The sequence below is a fragment of the Vigna unguiculata genome, chromosome 1 (assembly GCF_004118075.2).
Source record: "Vigna unguiculata cultivar IT97K-499-35 chromosome 1, ASM411807v1, whole genome shotgun sequence".
NCBI lineage: Eukaryota > Viridiplantae > Streptophyta > Magnoliopsida > Fabales > Fabaceae > Vigna > Vigna unguiculata.
Window position 1 is genome coordinate 10419511 of NC_040279.1, and position 26821 is coordinate 10446331.

General features: G+C 31.8%; 2 protein-coding genes across 5 annotated transcripts; one reads left to right on the top strand and one right to left on the bottom strand.

Moving 5' to 3' along the window:
- Positions 1–5207: 5207 nt before the first annotated feature.
- Positions 5208–6387, top strand: LOC114188047. Its single transcript, XM_028076541.1, has 2 exons — positions 5208–5856; positions 5960–6387. The coding sequence occupies exons 1-2, from the start codon at positions 5208–5210 to the stop codon at positions 6385–6387; spliced, it is 1077 nt and encodes a 358-aa protein (XP_027932342.1).
- A 7976-nt stretch (positions 6388–14363) lies between these two features.
- LOC114175616 (metal transporter Nramp6-like) lies at positions 14364–26164 on the bottom strand. Of its 4 annotated transcripts, none has more exons than XM_028060406.1 (14): positions 25969–26164; positions 18857–19008; positions 18436–18514; positions 18304–18344; positions 18154–18232; positions 17951–18055; positions 17421–17530; positions 17123–17304; positions 16963–17032; positions 16282–16455; positions 16011–16115; positions 15524–15655; positions 15085–15180; positions 14364–14901 (listed from the first exon to the last, which is right to left on the bottom strand). In XM_028060406.1, the coding sequence occupies exons 2-14, from the start codon at positions 18974–18976 to the stop codon at positions 14557–14559; spliced, it is 1638 nt and encodes a 545-aa protein (XP_027916207.1). In that variant the 5' UTR covers positions 18977–19008; positions 25969–26164; the 3' UTR covers positions 14364–14556. The 4 variants fall into 4 exon arrangements, with proteins under 4 accessions (XP_027916207.1, XP_027916182.1, XP_027916190.1 ...); XM_028060381.1 differs by lacking the exon at positions 25969–26164 and adding an exon at positions 20200–20324 and having other exon boundaries at positions 14557–14901; XM_028060389.1 differs by lacking the exon at positions 25969–26164 and adding an exon at positions 20187–20323 and having other exon boundaries at positions 14557–14901.
- Positions 26165–26821: the final 657 nt, after the last annotated feature.

The window sequence follows — 26821 nt, forward strand, 5'->3', positions numbered from 1 at the left end:
CATCAACAATACAATTTAGAGGCTTACAATTTTCGTCCGTTGTACTCCCGATGGCTATAAATGACTAGTACATTAACTACCCAACGGTTAGTGCAGTAACTATCCAACGGCTAGTACATTAACCACCCAACGGCTAGTACATTAACCACCCAACGGCTAATACATTTAAGTTTATTAAAAACCCAACAAAACTCCCTCGTAAACTTAAATGTTTATTTTATCCTCCATCCTGATCAGTTTCTTGCAGTTATTGAACAACACAGTGGGTAGTGGCTTTGTAAACAAATCTGCAACTTGATCTCGGCTTCCCACGTGCACCAGCTCCACATTACCTTCCTTTACCTATTCTCGGATGAAATGATAACGAACATCAATGTGCTTGCTCCTTTCATGGTTGACTGGATTCTTTGCCAACTCAATGGCTGACTTGTTGTCCACTCGTATCACAGTACCTTCTTCTTGTTTCATCTCTAGTTTGCTTAGAAGATTTTTAAGCCATACCGCATGACATACACACCATGATGTTGCAACATACTCGGCTTCACATGTTGACAATGTTACTATGGGTTGCTTCTTTGAAAGCCAAGTGAACGTTGTGTGACCCATGAAAAATACATACCCGGATGTGCTTTTTCGGTCGTCTACATCTCCGCACTAATCACTATCTGAGTACCCTACTAGTTGGTAGTTGTCCGACTTAGTATAGTATAGTCCGAGTGATATCGTTCCCTGAATATACCTTAGTATTCGCTTCAAAACCTTCCAATGATTGTAGCTCGACTCCTCCATATACCGACTTACTATTCCAACACTTAGTAGTAAGTCTGGCCTTGTACTCGTCAGATAGCGAAGGCTTCCAACCAAGCTTTGGTACTTGTTGGCATCAACTTGGCACCTGGTTCCATTGGGGTCGAAACCGGGTTGCAGTTTGTCATCTTGAACTTGTTCAAGATCTCCTTGGCATACCTTTCTTGGGACACAAAAATGCCTTTTTCACCCTATTTGACTTCCAAGCCAAGGAAGTACTCCATCAATCCCATGTCTGTCATCTCAAACTCCTTTGTCATTATGTCCTTGAATTCTTGAATCATCTCAGCATTGTTCCCCATGAATATAAGGTCATCTACATAAAGAGCAACAAACATTACATCCCCTTTACTTTTGTTTATGTACAGAGCATGTTCATATGGACATTGCTCATATCCTTTATTCTTGAAGTACTTGTCAATGCGGTAATTCCATGCCCGAGGAGCTTGCTTCAATCCATAAAGTGCTTTCTTCAATCGTAGTACTTTCTTCTCTTCTCCTCTTCTCATGTATCCTAGTGGTTGTTCAACATAAACTTCTTCCTCCAGGATTCCATTCAGAAACGCTGATTTCATATCCATCTAATAGATCGACCATTTGTGCTAAGTTGCCATTGAAATTAGCAGTCGAATTGTCTCCCTTCTAGTGACTAGCGCAAACACCTCAGCATAGTCAATTCACTCCTTTTGTTTATAGCCCTTAGCAACAAGTCAGACTTTGTAACGCTCTATTTCACCTTGAGCATTCATTCTCTTCTTGTATACCCATTTCACACCAATGGGTCGAGCTCTTGTTGGGGGATTGGACAACTCCCACATGTTATTGTGCTCAATTGCATCGATCTCCTCATCCATTGCAAGTCTCTACTTCTTATCTTGCATCGCCTCCTCAAAGGTTATGTTTTCAGAACCTGTCAAAAGATAAACATGTACCTGTTCAGTAGACTCATACAATTCTTGCAAGGTTCGTATTATGGGTCGTCGGGGTTCATCTTCATCGTCAGTGATTTCCAAATTTTCTGTAGTCGGTGGTATAGCAATTGACGAGCTAGTATCTCCACTCATCTCTTCAATTGAGTTGTTCCAACTCCACTTATTGGCTTCATCTACTCGGACAACATGACTTACTATCACTTTTTTGTTTATTAGGTCTAACAATTTGTAGGCTTTTGTCATCTCATCATACCCAATAAACACATACTTCTTGCACCTATCTTTGAGTTTAGTTCTTTATTGACTTGGTACGTGGGCATATGCTACATTGCCAAACATCTTGAGATGAGACACACTCGGCTTTTGTCCACTCCATACTTCTTGTGGTGTCTTTTCATTCAACCTTGCATGTGGACACCTATTTTGTATATAAATGGCACATTGTACAGTTTCTGCCCAAAACTCTGGCATATTCTTACTCTTCATCATGGATCAAACCATATTAAGAATAATTCGATTTTTCCTCTCAACTACACCATTCTGTTGTGGTGAGTATGGGGTTATAAAAAATCTTCTTATATCGTGCTCTTCACGGCAATTCATGAACTCTGTTGATGTGAACTCGTCTCCCCTATCATACCGAACAACCTTAATGTGTTTGTATGTCTCCTTCTCCATCGTCACTCTAAACTTCTTGAACACCTTGAACACCTCAAACTTTTCCTTCAAGAAGTATACCCATGTCTTTCGTGAAAAAACATCTACAAAAGAAATAAAGTATCTCTTACCACTGAAAGATTCAAGGGTAATTGGTCCACACACGTCAGTATGAATTAGGCCGAGTTGTTTCTTTGCTTGGTACTTGGAATTTCTCGAAAACGAAGTCCTCGACTGTTTACCGAGGACACATTCTTCACACAATTTACTTTTGAACTCCATGCTTGGCAATCCATGCACCATACCTTTTTTCACCAATTCCATCAGTCCATCAAAATGTAAGTGACCAAACCGGAAGCGCCACATCATTGTCTCATCCTGGACATCAAGTTTCAAACACTTCTCTTGTATGATCTTTAATTCCAACTTATACATCCGGTTTTTCTTCATCTCTATGTGAGGAATCAAATGTCCAAGTTTGTCCTTCAAGTCTAGTACTCGATCTTTCATTAAAACCAAGTAACCATTTTCCATCAACTTTCCCATGCTCAAAATGTTACTTTTGAGATTAGGTACATAGTACACGTCTCGAATTTCCCCAACTCGACCATCCTTTTGCAAGTACCAGATTGTTCCTCGACCTTGTACCGCAACCTTTAAATCATCTCCAAAAGACACATCTCCAGCTTCTACTTTAGCTAAGTCTTTGAAGAAGTGCTCATCTCCGCACATGTGGTTGCTTGCACCTGTGTCAAGGTACCACACTGAGTTGGTTGAACTTTTTTTGTTGTTCTGTCGAGTCGTTCAATTGCATATTCTCGACTATTGACATCATCAACAACCCCATTTCTCTTCAACATCTTATGTGAGAAAATCTGTCGTCACTTCCTTCTTACTTTCAGATCGACACTCTTTTACACTTCTTCCTCTCCACGAACCGCGTCAATTTTGGTTGCTTGTACGTTCTCTCTCTACTTCCTGTCTGCCTCGACCTCGGCCATTTCAACCGTTTCCTCTACCTCCCCGGCCTTTTCGTCTGCTTTGAGTGTTCTAAGTATAAAACACCTTTTTCTCCTGGAAATTTGTCTTTGCTTGGAGTGCTTGGCCAAAGTAGTCTTCCTTCGTCTTTATTCTTCTTTGTTCATATGCTTCAAAGGACCTAGCAAGCTCTTCCACCATGAGTTTTGAGAGGTCTTTGGATTCCTTTATGGCACACACAATGTTGTCAAAGTCAATTGTCAATGACCTCAAAATTTTCTCCACAACTCGGTTTGCAGGCAACGGCTCCCCATTCTTGCCGAGTTGGTTTGCCACAGTCTCCACCCAAGATATGAACTCGGTTACCCCTTCATTCTCCTTCATCAACAACCTCTCAAACTCTCTTTTGAGAGCTTGAAGACGAACCTGTTTCACATAGTCATCCCCCTTATATGTTTTCTCCAAGATCTGTCACGCCTCTTTTGAAGTCTTAGCATTTGCTAACTTCTCAAGGCCTACATCGTCCACAGCTTGGTATAATGCATACATAGCTTTCCTATCTTTGACTCGTGTTTTTCTCAACGTAGCAATCTGGGCGACTGTTTGTTCATCAAAATCCTCTAGCTCTTCGAAGCCACTTTCAACTACATCCTGTACGTCGGGATCCGAGGTAGGCCTTCATCTACATGCTCCACTTATCATAGTTGGCTTTTTGTGTCAACTGGGGTAAGGACATATTGTTGGCCATCACTCTCTCTTACTATTTGTTTCACTCAGACACTCGGGCAACTGACTCTCTCTAACACTCAAGAATAACCTAGCTTTCTCTAGCTCCCTGGCTATCTACCTAGCTCTTGATACCACTTTGTTAGGAGAAAAAGGCTCTTGGATGGAAAACTTATTCACTTTTCATTGTGTTTATTCATGCCATCAGCAATACAATTTATAGGCTTATAATTTTTTTCTGTTGTACTCCCAACCATGGTTATCGAACTCACGGGTTGACTCGTAAACCCGTACGAGTCTGCGAGTCAGTGCATTGTTCACGAGTTCACTCGCTCGTAAACTCGTTTTTTTCAAACTCAGAGTGGACTCGGAATAAACTCGGTTGACTCATAACAGAATCACGAGTTCGAAACGAGTCACCGAGTTTGTAATGGGGGACAAAACGACATGAAAATATGTTGTTCCTATGCAGATTTTAAACTCAAACAAAAGCCCCAACATCAAAAATTGAAGACTCGTCTGAAATCAGTGATTGAAGCCCAAATAGCAGACCCCACAAACCCTAATCGAAAAAGAAGCAAAGATCGAAGCAGCCTCGACGAGAATCGAAGGTGAAAGCGTCGACATTTTCGCAACCTCGCGACCTCCGATTGCAGCCTTGCGACCTCCGACCAGCCTTGGGACCTCTCATTGCAGCCTCGCGACCTCCGACCAGCTTCGTGACATCTCATTTTGCATTTCTTTTCTCTGATCTTTGTGTCCCATAGTTGAGTGGTAAGCAAATGGGTCTTCACAAATGGGTTTTTTCTGATTTCACAGTTCGCATTTTATAATTTGATTTGAAGAAATGGGTCACAGTGGTTATTTTAAAAGTGTTAAAATTGAAATGGGTCTTGAATCATCATATTGAAATGGGTCGCACAGTACCGTTGAAAGAGTCTTTATTTTTTTTATATATAATTTATTCTTTTTATTTATTGTTTCTTAGTTTCTTAATTATTATTATTATTATGTATGTTTATATGTTTATTTTTTATTTAATATTTTTTTATTTCTGGTTTTCTAAAAAGACAAATAATTTTATTTCTAGTTGATTGCTGTTTTGCAATGTCTAGAAGTGGGACAACTTCAAATTCTTGTGAGCCCAATGCTAGACCTCCTAGACCTAGAAGTAAGAATGCTTCAGGAAACCGTACTGACATTGGATGGAAACATGGAACAGATGTTTTGGGCAATGGAAAAAAAGTGAAATGCAACTATTGCTCAAAAACATTCAATGGAGGAATTTTCAGATTTAAGCATCATATTGCTGGCATTAGATATGATTCTAAACCATGTGCCTTAGTTCCTGAAGAAGTGAAAGTTGTAATGATAAAAGTTGAGGCAGAGGCTAAGGATGTTTCAAAAAAGAAAAGAAGACGAAATACAATTGATGAGTTTGATGATGAGCATATTGAAGAGGTGGATACCAATCAAAGTAGTAGTAGTATGATGTTCAAAAATAAAGGAATGGAAAAATCCAGTCAAGGTGTTCAATCTACTTTAAATCAGCAGTATAAGAAAGGGGATAAAGAAAAAGTTGATGCTCAAGTGGCTGAATTTTTTTACACAAGTGCTATTCCATTCAATGTTATTAGAAATCCTACTTTTGCAAAAATGTGTGAAATGATTGGAAGATATGGAGTTGGCTACAAACCTCCATCATATCATGATATTAGAGAAATTTTTTTTGAAACAAGCAGTGCAAAAAACCGATGTAATCCTTGAAGAGTTTAAGGAGGAGTGGAAAAGAATCGGTTGCACAATCATGTCTAATGGGTGGACTGATAAGAAAAGACGTTCAATTTGTAACTTTCTAGTGAATAGTCCTAAAGGGACCGTGTTTCTTTATTCATTGGATACATCAGATATCTCAAAAATTGCAGATAAAGTGTTTAAGATGTTGGATGATGTAGTGGAATTTGTTGGAGAGGAGAATGTGGTTCAAGTGGTTACCGATAATGCTGCAAATTTCAAGGCAGGTGGGGAGTTATTGATGAAAAAATGGGAGCATTTGTATTGGACTCCATGTGCTGCCCATTGCATTGATTTGATCTTTGAAGATTTTGAGAAACATTTAAAGGTCCATCAAATTACTATCAAGAAAGGGAGAAGAATCACTACCTACATTTATGGTAGAGCAATGCTAATTAGCATGCTGAAGAAGTTCTCCCAAGGTAGAGACTTGATAAGGCCAGGTATGGCTAGATTTGCCACATCTTATTTAACTCTTGCATGTCTCCATTAATTGAAAGCATCGTTAATGAGCTTCTTTAGCTCTAATGAGTGGAAATCAAGCAAATTTGGAACTTGAATAGAAGGGAGAAAAATTGAGCATGAGGTATTAGATAGCCGATTCTGGAAGAATGTAACCACTTGTCTCAAAGTTGTTGCTCCTTTGATGGTGGTCCTTCGACTAGTGGATTCATATGTAAAACCCGCAATGGGTTTCATTTATGAAGAAATGGATTCTGCAAAAGAGAAGATCAAATTTAACTTCAATAATATTAAGAAAAGGTCAATCCATATTTTGTGTAATTATTTCTAACATTGCATGATTGCATAATTGTAGTTATGAACCGGTTTGGAACATAATTGATGAGAGGTGGAATAATCAACTTCATATACCTATGCATGCGGCTGCATATTACCTTAACCCTCACATGCACTATGAACCTAATTTTAGAAATGATGATGTTGAGGTAAAGGAAGGGTTGTATGAATGCATGAAAAGATTGGTCAAGGATGTTGCAGAAAGGAAAAAAATTAATTTGTAGCTTATAGAGTTTCATTTTGCAAAAGGACTTTTCTCAATGGAAAATGCAAAAGATTGTAGGAAAGTTATGCTTCCTGGAGAATGGTGGGAGATGTTTGGAGATGAAACTCCAAAGTTGAAGCGATTTGCTATTCGAGTTTTGAACTTAACTTGCAGTTCTTCTGGGTGTGAGCGTAATTGGAGCTCATTTGAAATGGTAAGTCAACTTTGTTAAGTTATTTTTTGTTTCTAATTTTTGGCTTGTAAACATTCATATTTGTTTATAGGTGCACACAAAAAGAAGAAACCGTTTGCATCAAAAAAAGATGAATGACTTGGTTTATGTCAAGTACAACTTGAAGCTCAAAAGTAAACAAATTAGGAAAACGGTTGCTCTCCCCCATTTGATGATATTGAGTGTGATGATGAATGGATAATGGAAGATGGAGATAATGTTGGGTTTGAGCTTGTTCAAGGTGAAGGTGAATGGTGATGGAGAAGATGATGAAGCAGATGATGTTGGAGATTATATAATTAGAGGATTGGAGCCAGAAATTTGAAGTTATTTATGCTGTGATTTGTACTAACTTATGTATGCTGTGGTTAACTTATATAACTAGGGCATGTGTGTTGAACTAAGTTATTTTAGAATTATTGAACTATTGTTTACTTTTTGGATTAATTGTGGTGATGAAATTTTGAATTTGTATGGTACTATATACAACTTTTCAGATGAAGTAGACTCTTACGAGTCTACGAGTCTAGTCTGCGAGTCGAGTCTACGAAGCTCTCACGAGTCTACGTAGACTCTCGAGTTTGATAACCTTGCTCCCAACGGTTATAAACGACTAATACATTAACTACTCAACGGCTAGTGCATTAACTATCCAACGGTTAGTACATTAACCACCCAACGGCTAGTACATTAACCACCCAATGACTAATACATTTAAGTTTATTAAAAACCCAACATTTCGACGGCTCTTGTCTTCCGAAAGTCTACTTATGGGTTTTTCTCCTCTTCCGAAAGTCCACTTCCGACAATTTATCTTCTTTCGAAAGTCCACTTTCAGGTTCTTCTCCTCTTCCAAAAATCCACTTCCAGTTCCTTCTCCTCTTCCGGAAATCTACTTGCAGGTTCTTCTCCTCTTCTGGAAGTTTACTTGCGGGTTCTTCTCCGCTTCCGGAAGTTCACTCCCAATTGTTTTTTCAATTTCGAAACTCCACTTTCGTGCCTTTTCCTAAGAAAATGTTCTCGTGATTTTGTGTTTGTGTTGCAGAAACTTAAAACTATATGCATTTTCAAATGAAGAAATCATCACAGCCAAGCACAAGCACAAACAGAGAGAGACAAAATATTTACCAGGCTACGAGAGAATAGTTTAATTATATTTATATACCTAACCGAAAAAGAATCATTTGTGATGCACAAACCATGTTCCCTTTTACATGGATTTGGTTTGTTTTGATTATAAAAGCAGACAAACAATATGACCACAGTGTTTGCAATTAATTTGAAAGAATTTCAGAAGTGAAGCTGAAACAAAAAACATTTGGAAAGAAAAATTTCGTCACCATATTTTTCTTCACAAATTTAATGCTTTCATTTCTTTTTTTAAAACAGAAGATGCATTTGTTTCAATAAACAATCATGCTAACTCTTGAAAAGAAATGAAAATGATATTTATATTTGATGTAAAATTTTATAAAATACTTTTGAATATTAAACCATCAACCAAAACTTCAAAAGTATATACAAGTAATTCAAGAAAAATTAATAAATAATTAAATTTTTGCCCTCCCTTAATTTACCAATCTCATTCCGTTGTTGTTAAAGTAGACTTTAAGTCTAACTCAACCCCACAAAACCGGCTTGTAATGTGAGGATTGCACCCCACTTATATATTGTGAATTGGTCTTATTTTTAGTTGATGTGGTACTTCCAAAAGTTGCTGAAAAAATATTACTAAAATTCACCAATATGATTGTTTCAAAGCAGACAACTTTAACAATTAGATTAAGGGCCATTAACAAATCATAGTAAAAAAAGTTTAGGTATAATTACGGATTTGGTACCCAATTTTTTGGTTAAGTTCAATTTGGTACACATACTTTTGATTTGTTCAATTTAGTACCCCAATTATCTAAAGAGATTCAATTTGATCCTCTCCGTTAAGTTGGAGTTAATACTGTGTCCGTACAGGACACGTGTCAAGCCATGAAATTTTAAATTTTTAAATTTTTTTTTTCAAAAAAATAAATATTTTTTTTTTCAAAAAATTTAAAAACTGCTACGTGTCAATTTATCACCGTGCCACGTGGCAGCTTATAATCATGACACGTAGCAGTAGTAATAGTTGCTTTCAATTTAGTACCCCAATTTAGATTTTTTGTTCAATTTAATACCCAATTTTTTAAAATGATCCAATTTCGTCCTTTCTAATTTGAGATCAAATTAATAATTAAGTTTAATTATAACTTACATATACATGTTAAAATAATTGTTTTGAATTTATACATCAAATCACTACACCTAAATATTCAAATTATTTTATTTTTTACAAGTTTAAAAAATTTCATGTGTAAAAAATTACAAAGGTTAAAATATAAAAAATAAAATAATTTAAGTATTTAGGTGAAATGATTTGATGTATATATTAGAAAAAGTTATTGTAACATGTATATATAAGTTGTAATTAAGCTTATTTACTAATTTGGTCTCAAATTGGAAATGACGAAATTGGATCATTTTAAAAAATTGGGATACTAAATTGAACCAAAAATTTAAATTGGGGTACTAAATTAAAAACAACTATTATCACTGTCACGTGTCATGATTATAAGCTGCCACGTGGCACGGTGATAAACTGACACGTAACATTTTTTAAATTTTTTGAATAAAAACTAATTTTTTAAAAAATATATAAAAATTTTAAAAAAAAAATTAAAAAAAAAATTAAAAATTTCATGGCTTGACACGTGTCCTGTACGGACACGGTGTTAACTCCAACTTAACGGAAATGACCAAATTGAATCTCTTTAGAAAATTGGAATACTAAATTGAACAAACCAAAAATATGGATAACAATTTGAACTTAACCAAAAAATTTGAGTATCAAAACAGTAATTATACTAAAAGTTTATAATAAATTTAAAGAACAAAATAAATAAAAAAGTGTCAGAGAAAAGAGAAAAGATGTACAAAAGCATTATTGCTACAAATTAATACATATATAAACAACTAAACATTAGCATCACGTTGTATCAATATCAACCCTTCGCACACTAATACTCGTTTAGATTAAAATAGAAAAGATGTGCTTGTGTGTTTGGTTGCATGGATAGAATATAAGGAAAGTGGAGAAATTTCTTTCTAAATTTCCATTTGTGCAAAAACAATGAAATGGAATAAATTACTTGTGAGAAATATATTTTTATATCAGCTAAAAATATTAAATTAAACAGCATATGTATGCCCCCATTATTTTTGCTAACATAAAACTATTTATTATTTTAAAATTTGTTATAAGAAAATATTTAATTTTTGCGGATCATTTCCAATCAAAATTTGGTATTTAATCCTATCTTCTCCTTTTGGTTTCATAGCAACTAAATTTCTTTCAAGAACTTTGTTATTCTTCATAAGAAATGTGATGATACTATCTATGGATATAATTACAATATCAGAGAAAAGAAAAGAAAAAAAAATGGTTAAATATGTTTTTGGTCCCTCAAATTTTAGTGAAATTTGAAATTAGTCCCTCTTCAAAAAATTTGACCAATTTAGTTTTTCATCTTTAAACCAAATTTTGTTAAGTTTATCTGACGTTTCAAGTGCATTTCATGATAGTATTTGAATTGTTTACACCGTTTGACACATTTTCACTTCAATGTTAACTCAAATATTATCATAAAATGTGTTTAAAATGTCAAATAAACTTAACAAAATTTGATAAGAATGACTAAATTCACACATTTCTAAAAATAAAGGACTAAATTAATATAAAGTTTCAAACATGGATTAATTTTAAAATTCACTTAAACTCGAGAGACAAAAACATATTTAATTAAATAAAAAAAGAGTGCAATTGAGATTTTGTCATCGAAGAGCAATAGTAGAAGAAAGAGGAGGATGCAGATAAAAATAATGGTCAGAGGTGGATCTTACCGCTGGTGGAGTGGCTCTTCTACATTTTTAAATTTTATAAAATATAATATTTAATATTAATAAATAGTAAAATAAAAAATTAAATATAATAAAAATAAAAAATTTATAGATATATTTTTTATGTTTTTGTTTTATTATAATTTTTTTTTCTCACACATTCTCACTCATATACTTTTTTTATGAAAAAAATAGGAAATTAGACATTAATTTATGTTTTTTGTCCTTCTTTTATATATATATATATATATATATATATTCTCATTATTGACGATAAAAAATAAGTTTCATAAAATATTAGTTTAATAAATAATATTTTTCATCTCATAAGTTTTTTTATATTTATTATTTTATGAGTATAAAAGGAAAAATTATATATTATATGTTTTTTCATAACTATTTTTGTAATTGTGACTTGATTATCATATATTTTTCTTTTAGATGGTTATATCTCTCAATATTTAATTAGATTTTGATAAATTATTTTTATTCTTAAATATTTTTTTAAATATAGGTATATAGATAAATAATAAAAGAATAAATTCTGTTTTTTTAAATGATAAAAAAGAAGATATTTGAAATATGATAATAAAAAATCTTCAATCGGATGAAATATGATGAATTGAGACGATTATGAGTATATTAGTTTCGCTCCTCAAGATTTATAGTCAAGAATGATAACCTCTTATTTACTTCATTTAATGCTGAAATGTCCTACCCTCAATATATCTAAGCTTGTTTGATCCCTCGTAGAATTGGGAATGAGGTGGTGCTTGATTTCATTTGGTATAAATCTTTTTCGATCTATCATGCTTCTTGCATGGGTTTTATATATTCCTAGTTGATACTCCAACCCAATCACAATCACGAGTTTCATTGTCCTACCAAATAATGAATGGATAATGGGATGAGGACGTTGGAGAAGCGACTACACAGTTATAAGGTTTCTGTCCTCAGCTTCTTTTTTTATTTAACTACATTATGCACTGAAAAATACAAAAGATTTATAGAAAGAATGGGTGATGCATTAATAAACATGTTGATACATATGGGTTAATGAAAATAATGTCTTGAAAAAATCTCACATGTCTAGGATAACTTAGGGGATGAATATTATTGACTATATAATATACTCTAAGTTCATGTAAATTTATTTGGAGTCAAGGACATGAGAAGGTAGTCTATGTGTTAATTTTCACATAATGATATTTTATGATGGTTTTTCTTCCATTTTTAGGTTTTCATATTATATTTTTGTGTTCTTTGTTTTTATCTTGTTTCTATATTAATATGATGATTCTTGAAGATAAAAATATTAATATTCTTAATTGATATTACATTTTTTTTTCAGCAAATACATACAAATTGTTACAAGTTTTAAAGATTTATTGTTTCATTGTTTAATCTATTTTTCGTGTATACAAAAGATGTGTCCTATATAAATAGTCATAAGTTATTTGTTCATCTTCTTGCAAAGAATAAGAATATATATATATATATATATATATATATATATATATATATATATATATATATATATATATATATATAATCCATCAAATAAAATCTTACCTTATTATTACATGGTTAAAAGTTATAATTTTTCAAAAAAAAATGTCAACCAAATTTTAATTGTCAGAAAGTTTTAGGGACAATATTAAATTCACAGAAATAAGAATGTGAAGGGAAGAGCAATTGGTACCAATAGCAAGCAATTCTAAATAAATATGTTGGATCCATTCCTCTTGTGGCCACAAAAAATTAATTAAATGAAATAATTTTAATTACAACTTTTTTAGTTTCAATTATTGTTTTTTCTTAATATCATACATTCGTGTATCGGTCTTATTTCTCAAAATAGTTTCAAGTAAGTTAAAAATTAAGTGAAACATTGTATGTTCATGTTATATTTTTGTTATAGTAATTAGTGTGTTGACTAAAACAAATAGTTATGCATTTTAAACTATAACGATTATCCGTTGCTCCGTTTTGAGGTACATGCAATAAACTTTTTCTTCTTCTGAAGCTTGTTTCTACTTGACAGACTTTACATAGAAGCATCGTATTGATTGGTAAATATCACGTTACAAAACAAATAAAAGGCATAGGTATAATCTTCCTAACCAAATAACACCATCCTAAAAAATCGAATGCAGATAATCAAATTCTAGAGTATGATCTTGTAAAAATATTTTATTATAAATTTCATGTCCATTTAAGTATTAAAGAATAAAGATCATTTTTTGACCAAACACTTTTATCTGTATTTCTTATATATTTTCAATAATCTGTGTTACTTTCATTTCATGCAAGATATTTCATTCCCAGGCCAATCAAAACATTAGTCAGAGAAAGGGTGGTCGAAAACAACATACAAATAGTACGTATGATCGTGTCGTATCTTAGAAAAGTTAAAAAAGAGAAGAAGGTTTGAGATAAGCATGATTGATGCATGAAGGAATGTTGCAGGAAAGGTTGTTATAACCGGGTGGTGTTAAACAAGATAAATCTAAACCCAAAGAGACTCATAACGAAAACAACTAAGATAATTTTGGTTCTCATCTTTCGCAAACATGATTATAATCATAATAATATTGGGAAAGTAATTCCGTATGGAGTCACTGCCCTTGCCAACTCCACACAATGTCTTTCAGCCAAGGCGTCACTTCTTTCTCACACAGCAGAGTAAAAGATTAAAAGAACCTCGAAATTAAAAGATTCTTTTCGATTATATTCCATGTAACTTTGTTTTACTGACATGTCTTGCTCTTTGTATGCAGAATCGAAAAAAAAAATTAAAAAGACATGTTCTTGTGAAAGAAACGGTTTTCATTTCACTATTATTTTAATCTTTTTTATGTTATCATCAAGTGATTTCGAACTATTATATGTTGATTTTATTCATCAATTTTTATATTTGAAGCTAATTGTATACGGCAAAAAAAAAAGTTAAAATGTGTGTAAATTAGTAGGAATTATGAAGCAAAAACTACTTGATATTTATTCATTTATTTTTATGTTGGGGAATTGTCCATCTTGAATCCCCTGATAAACTCGGTTGCTTAGGAGCTTTCACGATGAATAGACTAATCCAAGTGGAAAGCAACAATCATGACAAATAATTTATGTAGGGTGTTAGTTTATAAAGTGTGTTTAGCTTAGATAGAAACAATAACACACTTCTTTTATCCTTTGTTCGACATAAAGACATTTCATATTAACCATATTATGCGTATGATCCTAGTCAGCTTCTGTTGCTACTTTCTAACAAACCTCTCAACATACCCCACATGAGAAGAATGTCTATAAAGAACAGAAGCACTTCCTTCCACACAAGTTTTGAAACACAAGAAATAGTTATAACATCAAAAGCAAAAAGGTTTAGCAATTCTAATCAAGTGACACTTAAGTTAGTCTTCTACTAGTCCAATATTGCTATTTATTTGTTTTGTTTATCTAAGTCTATATTGCTATTCTCATCTACTGATACATATTGGTCAGTCAAGATCAGCAGCAGGAGTACTTCTTTGAGGCAATTGCATGCTTACTATGTCTTCTCTTGGAAGAGAATAGATTGGTCCATTGCCATGTTCATTTGTCATATGTTGATTTTCGGGTGCTGTTAGAGCCAAAAGGTGTGTAGCCTCTGTATTTTTGCGTAGCACTAGATATGTTACACCTGCTAGATATATTGCCATGCCTGAAAATCCAATCATCCCAAGAAACACCTTACCCACAATTTTTATGTGGCTGTGAATAAGCAGCTTGATGAAGCCAGTTATTATGTAGTATATGTTAATGGCCATGATGAGGGTACCGATTATCCATGTAACAGCTGAAATCTACAATATATAAGCCAATCATTAATTCAACCAAAATGCACAAGAGCCAACTTCTTTCTTTTTTTCAATTTTATAATTATGATTTTAACATGTAACTGCTGATTTTTGTGAGATATGTAATTAGTGTAGTACTATTTGGTTGCAATCTAGAACTGCAAATTTCACGTTATTAAAAAAATTTACCATGGTAGAGTTGACATGTGTCCCCATCTTAGTTTTGCAGCTTGTAAACTTGAGGAGTGGAACCAAAGCAAAAGGAAGTTCAAATGATAAGATCATCTGATCAGAAGAAAAAGAAGGGCTTCAGCACAAGCTACTATGACAACAAAAAAATATGTACATGCATAAACAGCAGCAAATATAAAATAAGGTCATGCAGACGATTTTTTCATACAGAAAAAGTGGTGCATATGTAGGTGTATGTAACCAGATTTGTTGCCTACTTGATCCCTTTTGAACTAAGTTGAAACAAACAGTACAGTTATGCATACCAGTAAGCATTATGCTATTTTAGAAATTTCAATGATTTTAGTATGACAATTTAAACAAAATATTGACTTCAATAAAAGCATAATCCAAAGTAAAACAGATGAAAGAAAATTCGATTGAAATGATATCTTACGGATGCAATTATTATGAGCTTCCCAGCCCCGGCTGATCCACCAATGACTGCAACAATCAAACTAGGAACTATAGCTAAGCAACGAGTTAACATATTCCGAATCCATGGCTCCAGTCGTAAATCAAGAAATCCCTGAAAGAAGAAAGAATTCATGGGGAAATACAAAACCAAGAAGTAGACAAAGATCACTAATGCTTCAAAATAGCCAATTATGTAAGTGAACCACAACAAAACTAACATAATTTTTAACCCCAAGGACCATTAGGAACACTTGTTACTGCCATTAAAGGTCTTAAATGATATGGCAGGTTTATTGAACATCAAAATACCACACATAATTAGTACATGACTCATCTATACTTAAATCTGATGAAATTATGAATTGTCATTTGCTAAGATCAACAGTGATCCTTTCTAGTTAAGATGTAAAAATATTCTATTATCTTTTATGCAAAAAAAGTGAAAACAAATCCATAAAACAAACTACCTGCATAACATATTGCCCTGCATATGTTCCTGTTATAGTAGAACTTTGACCCGATGCAAGCAAAGCAATTCCAAACAGTTTTGAACTCCATTTCCCCAAGACATTCTGAATACGGCACATATAAGATATATCAGCTATGATTTTGTTAACACCTTACCAATAACGATTATATATGAAGCTTAAGGAGTGGGAAGAATGGTGGAGGAATCAGTGACTAACTTAGAACTACAACATAACCAAGGTAAGAAAATCATCTCCAATTTTCACATACTCTAAGTAGGAAGGAGGCTTCGTTCAGATCCAAATTCTGACAGCTCATTTGATCTTCTGCATTCAAATTCGAAGAATTGCAAACAGCACCACTTACAGAAATAACACAAACATTTATGAGGAAGGCCACCATGAGGGCAAAGGCACTTTCTATCATGTAAAATCTACAAGCCTCCTGCAAAAGAAAATTGTTGAATGAAACACAGGTTATTGCTTTACCATAATCACACTTAATACTAGGTTTTAACTTGGACCATTTTGTCTGAACGTTTACAAGGTTAAACACTTGATAGACCTTCCAACAATAACTCAAATTCCAATAAAGTTTAGTGTTTTAATGAAAAAATTCAACTTTAAAAGCTCCGCGCAAAAGAAGAGAGATGGAGAAAGAAGGGAATGTTTTTCATAATTATCAACCAACTGGGATATTTGAAAATATATGGACCGGATAAGGCCATAAATATCTACAGAATCACATGCATAAACACACTGAATGAAGTAGAAGGTAATAAACATTATTGTTGAAAAGTTTACTACATCTTAAACATCAACCACATCGATAACTGGTGTTCAAGGCAGTATCTATCCCCAAAGGCAAACAACATTAAACATTACTTGGATCAGATATAAATCTTTAAAGGGAAAATATTTGAGAATGCATGCTAGAATAAAGATGCTTTACCTTGATTCCTCGAAGGGATCGTGGAATTTTCCTAGACAGCACCAGTGCTGAGTGTAGGAAGAGATTGTGCCTGAGGAGAATTCATAAAGAAGCATGGCATGAAGTTATATGTTAAAAGAAAAGAAAAATTAAATGGTTGAATAAGACATGAAGAACCCACGGCATAACCATAGCTCCAAGGAGGGAAATTGCGAGACCAGTTGCACCATTTCCTTTTAGTTCTGGCACAAAAAGACCCTTTATAACTTCTTTAGCATCAGGCTTTGCATATCCAAGCTCAGCCATAAAACATGCAGCAATTGTAAATACAAGAAATGCAATCAAGAATTCAAGTTTCCTAACCTGTTCAACAACAATACAAAAAAGGCTCGTGTTGTTTTTACATGGATAGTACCTAATATAACATGCAATGAAAATCATTTTTTTTTTCAGGATAAGAACAGAATATGATAAAGTACCCCATATTGCTGTAATGCTAAGAGAATCAATGTGCTGAGTCCTGTCAGAAGAACACCAATCCAAACGGGTATGTTGAAGAGCATGTTCAGTGCGAAGGCTGTCCCAATTACTGCATGTGTACAATAAAAAATTCATAATAAAGATGAATCACATAAAGAAAAGGCAGAAAACAAATAAATTGTATGGTTTGTTTTAAAACTAAGATAATTTGCCCGTTTGGACTTTCAACATTTTTGTTTCTGAGTGCACTGTTTGTAGCTCAAATGAGTTGAGGAGAGAAAGGGAATGTGAAATTGCATCACTTCCTTTAACTATAAAACTTCACTGGTCTTGATTTAATGACTCCATTTAGTTATCAATGAACTTATTGAATATTTGAATCTATTAAACATCTTGGTTATTAAATATGTTTTGATCACTGAACTCCATTTCCCATCCTAAGTACAGATAAATACAACAAATCCCCATACTATTTACATGTATAAATAAAGTAATGAAATAATTCCAAATGCACAATTCATCTTAATACCTTCAGGAATGTCACAGGCCACTATAGCAATTTCAGCAATAATCCAAAGGATGAAGTTGGGCACCCGAGGATATTCAATTCTACAATGCTCTGCTAAGTGTTTTCCTGCAACATAAATTGAGGAATTCAGAACAGAAAAATAAAATTTCACATCCATTCTTAATTTATTCAACAGAAATAAAATTAGTTATCAAATCAAGTACCAGTGACCACCCCAAGATTAGCTGCCATTGATTGAATTACAAGAGCAGCACATGATGCCACCAATATGATCCAAAGTAACTAAAGAAAAAAGGTAAAGGTGAAAAAGAGATGAAGGAGGCTAACTATCCCAAGAAAACATGTCAAAGCACCTCATATTTAAATTGTGCCCCAGCCTGAAGATCCGTCTCAACTGCAAGTTATTATAAGAATACCTTAAGCATACAGTTTCAGAATTTGTTTTCCCTTCATTAAGGAAAAAATTAAGAATAGTGTGATCTTACAGTTCCCTGGGTCTATGTATGCAATGGATACAAGAAATCCAGGTCCCATGTAGGCAAATAAATTTTTCCAACTTCTCCTCTGCAAAATAAAAGTTTGCACGAATGGTGATTATCAAGTAAACAATCCTTATCAGATGAAGTATATGTATGTATTAATGCAGTGTAATCTAGAACCAAAAGACTTAGGTTGCACCATGATCTAACTCTGCAACTAAACAAAAAGCTAAAAGATACAGTTTTGTGAGGGTTGTAAGGTAAAGGTAAAGTAATCTTCAATCTTAATCGCAGGTGGTGAGGTAAAGTAATGTTCGTCTCACCATTTTTACCATAGCAATGCTGACTAAAAACTTAGAAATGCTGACTAAAAACTGAAATAGAGAATTAAAAAAAATGAAGGAATTCAGTGAGAGCCGAAACCCACATCAGGCACAACAACTTGATTAGTATCCGAGTTCTCAATGAGTGGCGCATTGGAAGAGCTTCGGTTGCCGGTGCTCGAAATGAACTGTGGCTGCCCAGAACCAGAACCTGTGATAGCCATGTTATCTGTTTTCTTCTTTTTTCCCTTCGTTTCTGCATACAGAAAAACAAAGACAAACATGTCAATAAAACAAAGTCACACAAATGGGATCCAATCGAAACGAATCTCTTATTGTCGTGGTTCTTAATTTCGGAAAGACGCAGTGAAAACCCACCCCATCTGTAGATTCGGGTAAAAGATAATTTTTTTGTGAAGAATAATTAATTGAGAGGAAGAAGTTGCAGAAGTGAAGTCTTCATATGCATGAGTGGGTTTGATCGGTTAAGTAGGTTAACTTACTAAGCCGTATAAAAAATGAAAAGTACTTTCTTTTGTCATTTTTAAATATTCAAATTTTTCTTAAATTTCTTTTTGTCATTTTTAATGCTAATTTTGCTCTTATCAAAGAGGATAGATAATTTCTTTGTCTGAATACACAACTTTTCAACATTAAATTTCGAAGGATAATGTTAGTCACCAATACAATGTAGAAAATATCCGAATTACAGCAAAAATTCTCATATAAACCAAAAGCCATTATAAATTGTAATGGTAGCCCTGCTTCCCCCAACAACCCCAAAACAACTACCACATTCAGCTCCCATGGTTCTTAAAAGAAGGGTCTCTAATATAGTCTAAATGAAAGAAGGACTTTCCATCATATATAAATTGTCCTTACCTCTGCAACCCCACTTGTCACAACCGCGTTTTCCATCATATATTGGAGTGTAATATACAATTATCAGAAAGTACCAAATGAGAGCACAATTCTAGAGTTACAACAACTATATCAAAGGTTTCCTTCCTCTCTCAAAGTCACATAATGTCTTCCTACTCTCCTATCTCTTTCCCTATATTCATTCCTGAAATAGAGTTCTCACTCCCTTGTTGCCAAATTGACAATCTTTCTCTTTAAATAGAGAATGCATATAATGGGCCTAGTGAAATAGGAGCAACTACATGAATCACTTCCTTGGCATTAAATTAGTAAAACACAATGTGTCATCCTTACTACTCAATCTAAAAAGATTTTTTACAACATTACAAAATAATCTAAAATATACATGTGATTATTTCTCCTTAAATATAATTATACAGAGAGAGGGAAACTATTGATAAGAAGAAGTAAAAACAAATTATCAAAACTCGAACCAGAAACAAAAAGAAGGGTTCAGGAGGAACGCACAAATTTTAATGGGGAAAGAAGAATAATAGTGATTCAAAACGTTACATGCGATGAGCACCTATGCAGAGAGAGGAGCAGCTACGCAGCACCGACGCGATGAGTACCAATGCGTGACACACCAACGCGGAGTACCACTGCGGAGCACCAATGCCGAAGTCCAGCAAACGAGAGCACGGAAGTGGAGGAAGTAATGAAATTTTTTTAATTAAGATTTATGTTGCCAACAATAAAAAAATTTAAAATTCAAAATATTTGGTAATTTAAATGTAAAATTTAAAATAGTAAAAAAATCGGTAAAATTATGATATCAAAGTGCGGATTTAAAATTCAACATTCAAAAAGCTATAAAACAACATTACCGCCTTTTCAATGTATTTCTTAATGTTTTTCAGCAATTTTACATATTTTTTACCTTTTAAAAACTTAAACAATAATTAAAAAAAATATAACATTAATATTAGTGTATCATTATAAAAATTATAAATTCTTAAAACTTATAAAGATATTAAAATCATTAACAATTTCAGTTTCAATATTTTTTTTTTAAAATAAGATAATTATCATCAAATTTGTAATTCGAATTTTATAATAATAAAGTTCGAATTTAAAATTTTAAAATTGTAATAAAAACATGGTAAAAAAATTTAAATTAAAAATTCAAATTAAAAAAAATTGAAAAAACAATTCTGAACGAGGAGTCCATTAAAGGTCTAACTTTTGTACTTTTGTATAGTCTATCTTTTATAATTTTTTTGCATGGTCTATATTTTGTAATTTTAGATAGTATATTATTCATATTTTTTTCCATTGTTTAACATTTTTATTTTTAAAGAATCTACTATTTATATTTATATGTATAATTTATCATTTATAGTTTTATGTTGTCTATTATTCACATTTTTTGTATTGTTTCTAATCAATATTTAATTTAAAGTTGAAATTAATTTCTTAATTTTGATTAACTCAATCTTAATATATTATTTAAAATAATTATACACACTAAATTTTTTTAAAAATATATATAAATAAATTAAATACATTTTCTAAAGCCAATTAAAAAATTATTATTTAATTTTATGAAATAAAATATTTGTATTAAATTCAGTTATACTTTTATAATTTTAAATTAATTTAATAAATATATTAACAATTTTAAAATTTTGTGCTTCGTGAGTTGCACGCTTAGAAATACTAATATCTTATATTTTGAAAGACAAAAAAATTAATAAATTTATATGATATAATAAAAAGAAAAATAGAAAGACAATTAAATATATAATAAATTAAGATAAAATAAAAATGTAGTTATATATATATATATATATATATATATATATATATATATGTCTCATTACTTCTATTCTTCCTCATTGAAAATGTGAGAGAACACTGTGTGTGTTGTATCTGGTAAGGTCCTATGTCGTACTCTGCTCACTAGGCCCCGTTTGGATTCTGCTAAAGGGACAGCTCCACCATAACTCATTCAACAATGACCCCTATTTTTCCCACCTTTTCTCCTTCGAGGTTTCTTCCTGCACCCCCAATTTTTTTCTGCAGCTCCAATTTTTTTTTATCCTTGACATTGACTGACAATAAATCTAAAAAAAAAATATAAAACTGACTCCTTTCTCCTATTTAATCAAAATTAACTCACCAACTCACCTCTTAACTTAACTCTAACAGCGTATCACTCTTCCCCCTCCCTCCGAAGCTCTCTTTCTCCTTTCTCTTCTCTTCATCATAATATTACCTTGCTTTGTGGTGTGCTTCCACTCTCTCCTCTCCTCGTTCAACATACATTTCACAGATAATGTGTTGTTACTTTGTTCTGTTATGTATTTTTATTACTTTTAATGATTTGAAGTGATGTGAATGTGGGTAGTAGAAGTTTCTTGCTTTGATATTGTGAAAGGAAAAGCTGAAAGCTACATATCTCGACACTCTCAATACAGAAAATTAACTTCTGGAAGAGAGGAACAAGTACCGGAAGTCAACTTTCGGTAAAATATTCAACATATGAAACTGTGTTGTGCAACTTCTGTAAGGCAAACCCAAAAATAACATCGGAAGTCTACTTTTGTAAGAGAGATACATATTGGAAGTTGACTTCCGGTGAAGCCTGTGACTTCCAGCTACATATTGAAGTAGAAAAGTGGCTTTCAGATGTAGAGGAAGCAGTGGTTTTGACCTCCGAAAGTGAACATCCTGCTATTGTTGGTATCCAATGTGGACTTGCGATTAAAAACTTATTACTAGGGATGTCAACGAGGCAGGTAGGGTACGGGTAGTAGCTTCCCCGTACCCTACCTGCTGGATAAATATTCGTCACATACCCGTACTCATATCCATCGGGTATCCATTATGCAGGTATCCGTTTATTCTTTTTATATCCGTGGGTATCCACGGGTACCCGCGGATATTTACAAAATTATTTAAAAAACAAATATTTAATCATAAATTCAAATAAAATAAAGGGTTAAATATGTTTTTGGTCCCTCAAGTTTCAGTGAATTTTGGAATTAGTCCCTCATCAAAACTTTATACCAATTTAGTCCTTCATCTTTCAAAATGAGTGAATTTAGTCCTTTTAACCAAATTTTGTTAAGTTTATCTGACATTTCAAGCACATTTCATGATAATATTTAAATTAACATTGAAGCAAAAATGTGTCAAAGAGTGTAAATAATTTAAATACTATCATGAAATGCGCTTGAAACGTCAGATAAACTTAACAAAATTTGGTTAAAAGGACTAAATTCATTCATTTTAAAAGATGAATGACTAAATTGGTCAAAATTTTTGTTGAGAGACTAATTCCAAATTTCGCTGAAACTCGAGGGACCAAAAACATATTTAACCCTAAAATAAAATAAAATATATCACAGTCATAAATTTTAAATAAAGTTCAAATAAACTCAATTCATACAAGTCCAAATAATTATAAAAGTAAATATAAAATGATGTTCAACGCAATGAAAATTCTTTAATTAGTGTTTTGATAAAAAAGTCCAATTTCTTCGATTGATTCCTAAAAAATAAACAAAATAAACAAAATAAACAAATAATAAACCTCAATTGCCAATTGCCAAGTATTATTATTTTGATTCCATCATTTGACAATAAGCATACCATAAACGTCATTGTCTATATTGGATTTAATGTATATGCCCCAATTTCAAATAAAGGAAAGAGAAGAATGTCAAGGGGTGTACCTGGAAAATGTACTAATACTTGAAGTTTGAAGAATGAAGACAGGAGACAGAAGACAAGATGTGCAACTTAGAAAAAATTATGCCAGAATATTTTTTACTAATATATATATATATATGAGGGTATTTTTGTGAATTAAAGTTTAGCAGGTACGAGTATCCACGGGTACGGATACCCGTACCCGCCTCGTTAACATGCGGGTATCAAAATACTTGTACCCACGGGTAGTGGGTATCCATTTTTAATATCCATTTTCTACCCGTTGCGAGTTTTATTCGCGGATATCTGCGAGTACGGATTTTTTTAACATCCCTACTTATTACGGAGGTGGACTTCCGGTTCCTTGAATTAATTTTTTTTAATTTTTAATTTTATTATTTTTAAGATTTATGAAATAATTATTTTATTTAATTATTTTTTGTTTATCATTTTAAATTTTTTTATTTTTAATATTTGTGAAATATTTTAGTTATTATGTAATTTGTTTAGGGTTTTATCTTGTAATTTTTATTTGTAGTTAATTTTAATTGATTTTAATTAATCATAAAATAAAATAAATAATAAACCGTAAAAAATACAAATTCTAACTAAATAAAATTATAACAATAAAAATAAAAATATTCATTCAACAATAAAATAAATATATAACATAAATAAATAAATAAAATAAAAGCATAAATAATAACCCGTACAAAAATACCAATGAAAACAAAAAAAGTTAAACAATAAAAATAAAAAAATTTAAAACATTCATGCAACAGATAAATAAACATAAAACATAAATAAAAAATTTATAGAGCATAAATAAATACTAAGAAGTATACAATACCAATTAAAAAAATAAAGTAGACTTCCATCAGGGATTAATTTCAATACAACCGGAAGTCACCTACATTTCTGGATGTTCACTTTCGAAAGAGAGTTAATACATTATTTTTGGACCAGCTAAATAATCAGAAGTCAATTTTTGGAAATAAAGTAAATTGGATGTTGACTTCGAGTTATTTAACGGTTTTGGAAATGATGTGGTTATCAATTTTTTGTTTTGTTTTAATTAATATTTCTTACGTTTTATTATTTATTTATACTGTATATTTTTATTTATTTATGTTTTATGTTTTTTATTTGTTGCATGAATATTTTATTTTTTTATTTTTATTTTAATTGGTACTTTTTACGGGTTATTATTTATGCTTTATTTTATGTATTTATTTATGTTATATATTTATTTTATTGTTGAATGAAGTTTTTTATTTTGTATTGTTTTAATTTTATTTAGTTAAATTGAATTCTATTTATTTTATTGTTGAATAAATTAAATTAATATTTATTATGAGTTAAATTGAATTTTTTTACAGAGAAATAAACTATAAAGAAAAGATTATTTAGTTTTTTTCTTTATAAATTAAATTATATTTTATTATGAGTTAAATTGAATTTTGTTAACATATGCACAGACTTATTTTAATAGGGAAACTAAATTATTCTACTTTTCTTCTTTGAATGCTTAATAAAAAAAAATCTATTCTAACAGCACTAAGTTGACACGGGAAACGTACCACATTCACATATATTATTTAATATATTAATTTTTAAATAAAAAAAACTTTGGAATATAATGTAATATAAAAAGTTTACTTCTAAAATAATATATTTTTATCACGACAAATGCTAGAGAGAATAAACATTATATTTACAAGTTCATGAACCATATGTTTCATAAGTCTGTTTTTTTTTTCCTGATTGGGTCAAATTTATAATTTTTTCCCTCTTTGATGTTAGATTTAAATGTAATAAGTTATATTCTATTTTATTGGTTTCATATTTAAGATATGCAAGAATTTTAATTTTTTTAACAAATACTGTAATATACTTTTAATTAATGTCAATTATTTTTTATTATTATTGAAATTACATAATGTTTTTTTAATTAGTTAGTAAAACATTACGCGTTAAAAATGCATTTTATTTAATTGAACTATGAGTAGCTAGCGAGTGCATAAAATATTGATTTCCCACATGCTACTTACTTTACTCCCAAAAGAAAGAAAACAAAAAATAAAAGGTTAGACTATATAAAATAATTTTTATATAATCTATAAGTAAAAAGTAATAAGAAAAAATAGTTTTCAAATTATATAATTCTTAAGTCTTTCGATTTTTAAATTACAAAATCTTAAAATTTTCTTATGTAAGTAGCATGTCCTAAATTTAATTCACCAGAAGTCGCATCATTTAGTAAATTCACAGAAGTATACTTTCGGTTAGATTTTTTATTTGATTTTCCTCCGGTACAGAAGTCCACTTTTTGTCTACTCATTTGGCTTATTATGGAAGTTAACTTCCGGTGACGACGGATGAATTACGGAAGTTGATTTCCGGTGTTGAATTCGATATTCTCTAGCATTTATGTGACTGCGATATATCGAAGTCGACTTTTGATTTTGAATGACTTACATAGATCGACTTCCGATTATGGATTATTTTCTTAACAACAAAAGATGTTTTTATACATCTATTCTCACACAAAATAACTAAACAATTCCTATATATTTACCTATATATACATGGCAAGAGGCAAAGTGAAAAAACACTAACAGAAAGAGCACTGATTTACCTGTTAAATCTTGGGCAATATGGAGACAAGAAAAGGAGAGCAAAGGAAAATACACGACGACGACGAAGGACTGAAGCAAACGAACGAGAATGAGGCTTAGAGGGATTTGAGGGTGAGGAGGGCTAAGTTAAAAAAGTGGACAGCATTCATTTTCATTAAATAAAAGAGATGAAGGAGTTTCAAAATTTCAAACATTTAATGCAGACAGAAGTTAAATGGTCAAAGGACCATTATAGATTTTACAAAATACTTGGGGGAGTGAGCCATAACGCATAGTTAACGGTTGTGGGCTAAAGACCGATCCATTCCCAGAACATTCCTTCTTTTCCACACAATCCGCAATTGCGACCCAAAAAAAAAAATATCTATCTTTAATAGGAGAAAATGTTAAGAGCCAACAAAAACACACCTTTCTCATCATATTCTACAGTACAAGCCAAAACAAAAAAGTTTTTTCTTTGCACCACAAATCCAAGAATATATTTTATTCTTTTCAAATTTTTTCTATTTCTTTATACCTCAAATACAGTTTTTTTGTGTGCAAACTTTTGTCATGCATTTTTGGAGAGTTGTTCCATAGACTTTGCTTAGCAAGTTTTAAACAGTGTTATTATTTAATGAGTGAAATAAGCAGATGAAGTGTCTGCATTCAGAGGGTTGAGAGATTAGAAAACGAGAATGAAGGATTTGGAATTTTTATTAATAGAATTTAAGCTGGTAAAACAGAGTGGTGGTGGGATTTGAGATAAGTCTGCAATTATTCTATTTCTCAATATTCTCACGTTAAAAAAGGTTCACTATAAATATTTAAAAAAAAATGTTGAGATAAAAAACTATCCAAACAATTGTGAAT

Bases quoted from the DNA above. Each gene is read 5' to 3' on its own strand.
- LOC114175616 (XM_028060406.1), bottom strand. From the start codon at position 18,976: ATGGCTATCACAGGTTCTGGTTCTGGGCAGCCACAGTTCATTTCGAGC. The intron at 17,305-17,420 runs GTACTTTATCAT...GTTGTTGAACAG, and splicing joins TAGCATTACAGCAATATGGG to GTTAGGAAACTTGAATTCTT. The intron at 15,181-15,523 runs GTAAGATATCAT...TCTTCTGATCAG, and splicing joins AGCTCATAATAATTGCATCC to ATGATCTTATCATTTGAACT.
- LOC114188047 (XM_028076541.1), top strand. From the start codon at position 5,208: ATGTCTAGAAGTGGGACAACTTCAAATTCTTGTGAGCCCAATGCTAGA. The intron at 5,857-5,959 runs GTAATCCTTGAA...GTAACTTTCTAG, and splicing joins AAGCAGTGCAAAAAACCGAT to TGAATAGTCCTAAAGGGACC.